We start from the raw sequence: 3020 nt of genomic DNA, 5'->3' as shown, positions 1-3020 counted from the left end.
TACATTCCCGGGTACGGGACACCACATGGGCTTCGTAATTCGTTTCAAAGGTCAAATTGTAGCATCAGAGACCTGGAATTGATTTCAGTGAAGCTTTTGCGCCAGTGACACGGATGTCGCCGTTTTGACAGCTGGTAGCTTTGGAGGCATTGCTGAACTTACAGGTTAACGATAGAGATATACATACTTAAGCGCGTCACTTAGCATCCGACAATACTTGAAGTCAATTGATGGATACCTATGCCTGGCATAGTATGCCAAGCTAATGGGCACATGTACGCTGTAGTGATGCGTTGTCCGGGCTACGACAATCAGGTCCAGAGTGGAATTCAGAACTGAACAAATGGCTATTTGATCATGATTACAAGCACTCGTTGACAGAGCCGTGTTCGCACTATCGGTTCGAAGGGGAGACAGTCATGCGAGGGCCCATCTACGTGGACGATATTTTGGTTGCCACGAGACGAAGGAAGCAAAATAGCACTGTTTAAAGAGCTGAATACGGCATACGTAATTAAGGACCAAGGACTTTTGACTCAATTTTAGTAGTTGAGGCTGAACAGACTCCCGACAACAGCACAATTTGTCAGAGCAATTATGCCAGTCTCATTTTAGGCAGGTTCGTATCCAAGCCTTCGAATAAGCACGCAGGTGCCCTAAAGCGTGTTCTACGTTGAATGGCTCGCACAACAAACTACGGGATCACTTACAAAGGACAGAAAGATGAAGCTACGGCAATCAAGCTGGAAAGTATTTATAACAGTGACTGGGCTGAAACGGAAAAGCATTACCAAATTTGAATTTTGCGCTGACTGGAGGGCCCATTTCACGGATGTCGTGACGACAATACATCGTTGCTCTCTACTGCTGAGCCTGAATATGTCGCCTAATGTAAGGCAGATTTGGAAGCGGTAGCTGAAAGTAACATACTTCAGGAAATCATTCTGAAGCGCCTGGTTGAACTACGCATTGAAATTGATAGTCAAGTCGCTCTTATTATGGCTATAAATCCTAGCTACAGTCGGCAACCCCGAGACATTGAGGTACGGGGGTACTATGCGCCCGAGCAGATTGAAAGGGGCGTGTTGAAGTTGTCCAAGATGAAAGACGTTCACCAAGACTCTTGACAAGATTCGACTCAGATACCTGCTGCAGTGATTCTAATTGACTACGTATTATAGCTCACAACCAACCTTGGTTGCTTCAACAACTGACTATATTGCCTGGTGCAGCCTGACGTTACAGCGTACTTGCCATGTACCGGTATTCACAAAAAACGAAAGCTGTCGCTCGTTCATTGTGTTGCCTTACTCGATTTTGACCTAACTTTCTTATTTTCCTTGACATACTGTTCTCAAAAAAAAAACTAAATTATTAGAATAATACATTATGATTATAAAATTTAATAATTAATATTGAGCCTTTTAAGGTTTTTAGGAATTTGCAGGCAAAAAAAGCGTTTTTAGGCGTCGATTCTAGGTCTCTACATGTATTGCATAGTGTGGCACTTATTAAAATCATTTAAAATATTGGTTCCAATGGATTATAATAGCTAATCTATCGACCCTGAGCTAGTACTTTTAATAATCCAACATTTTAATTTTACAGCCCAGGTACTACATGTAGGGTAGTACTACTAATGCGGAGTTCAAACGCTAGGTTACCTAGTGCTATGTATTTTAGTAAGCTTACTACTACTTATATTTGTGAAGGAATGAGCGCAGTATATGCAACCAGGCACTTCTGAAGAAACTTTAATGAAGCCGATCTGCTCGTTGGTGATTAATATCAGGCTGACACGAGACAAGTGACTGAGTGAATGGAGCGGTAGAGTGGTGAGTGGCTTATTGGATTCTGAAGTGGGCTAAACTGACTGATGTTATGTAAGCAGCAGAACGTCGTGACGAGACGATAGAAGCTGGAGGCCTCGTACGACGCGACGCAACGTGCGAAAGGCTCGCGCGCTTCTATAGGATGGTGCACTTGAACCCGGACTTCTTCTGTGGCTTCTGCGTGGGTTGCGGTCGCTCCACACGCACAGGACGCTCAGATTTCCTGATCTCACGCACCACCTGATAGAAGCACTCCTCATTCAATATCTACAAGACGAGATACAGCGACATTAGATCGACACATAGCCTGAACAAGACCTGATAGCGGAGACGTACTCTCTCTTTGGCACTGGTCTCCATAAAGGAGCAGCCCCACTGACGGGCAAGCTCTTTGCCCTCATTAGCGGCCACCTGTCGCTGAGGCTCCAGGTCGCACTTGTTACCGACCAGCACAATTGGCACGTTATCCACGTCCTTGGCACGCAAGATCTTGTCTTTGAAGGCGGAAATGTCGTCGAAAGAGCTACGACTGGTCACGCTGTACACCAGCAAGAAGCCTTTGCCCTCACGCATCCACTGCAACGAGAGCATTAGCGCCCGATACGATCTTCATCTGTAGCAGCGACAGCGTACCTGGTCCTGCATGGATGTGTACTCCTCCTGGCCGGCCGTATCCAGAATATCCAGCAGCGCTGGACTGTTATCGATAGTCGTCTGCTTCCGGTAGCTGTCCTCTGTATGAAAAAAGAATTATTGCAATTCAAGTTAGTATCTGTATGACTCAGCATGACGATGAAGGTTATTCTCTGTAGCTTACCAATAGTGGGGTCATAGTCCTCCAGGAAGTTGTCGGTCACGAGGCGGATGGTCAGCGCAGATTTACCCACACCACCACTACCAAGTACCACCTACAACATAATTATCCAAGGTTAATTCATCAAAACTCAGGTTTGAAGGGAGAGAAAAGAAGGGAAGGATGGAGCGTCGCTTCTCTCTCTCTCTCTCTCTCTCTCTCGGCGGTCACTCCTTCAACCTTCTTCGCAAGTAGCGTACCAGCTTGTATTCTTTATTGTCGCTCATATCGAAGGCGTTGTGTATATTGGGCGAGGGAGACTGCGATCTAAGCGGCGCGGCGGCTTCTTCCCTCCGTCGGTGTCGGCGACTTTGTCTCTGTCGTTCTCCCTGGAC

General features: G+C 46.1%; 1 protein-coding gene across 1 annotated transcript; it reads right to left on the bottom strand.

Annotated features, from left to right (window-relative positions):
* Window positions 1-1834: 1834 nt before the first annotated feature.
* On the bottom strand, window positions 1835-3020 carry PITG_19482 (ras protein let-60; the record flags this gene model as incomplete). Its single annotated transcript, XM_002896030.1, has 5 exons — window positions 1835-2099; window positions 2169-2408; window positions 2466-2566; window positions 2650-2740; window positions 2886-3020. 5 exons carry the CDS (start codon window positions 2910-2912, stop codon window positions 1968-1970), a joined length of 591 nt encoding a protein of 196 aa, XP_002896076.1.

Source organism: Phytophthora infestans, genomic scaffold (genome assembly GCF_000142945.1).
Source record: "Phytophthora infestans T30-4 supercont1.107 genomic scaffold, whole genome shotgun sequence".
In the NCBI taxonomy this organism is placed as follows: Eukaryota; Oomycota; class Peronosporomycetes; order Peronosporales; family Peronosporaceae; genus Phytophthora; species Phytophthora infestans.
This window is presented reverse-complemented; position numbering and strand designations above follow the sequence as displayed.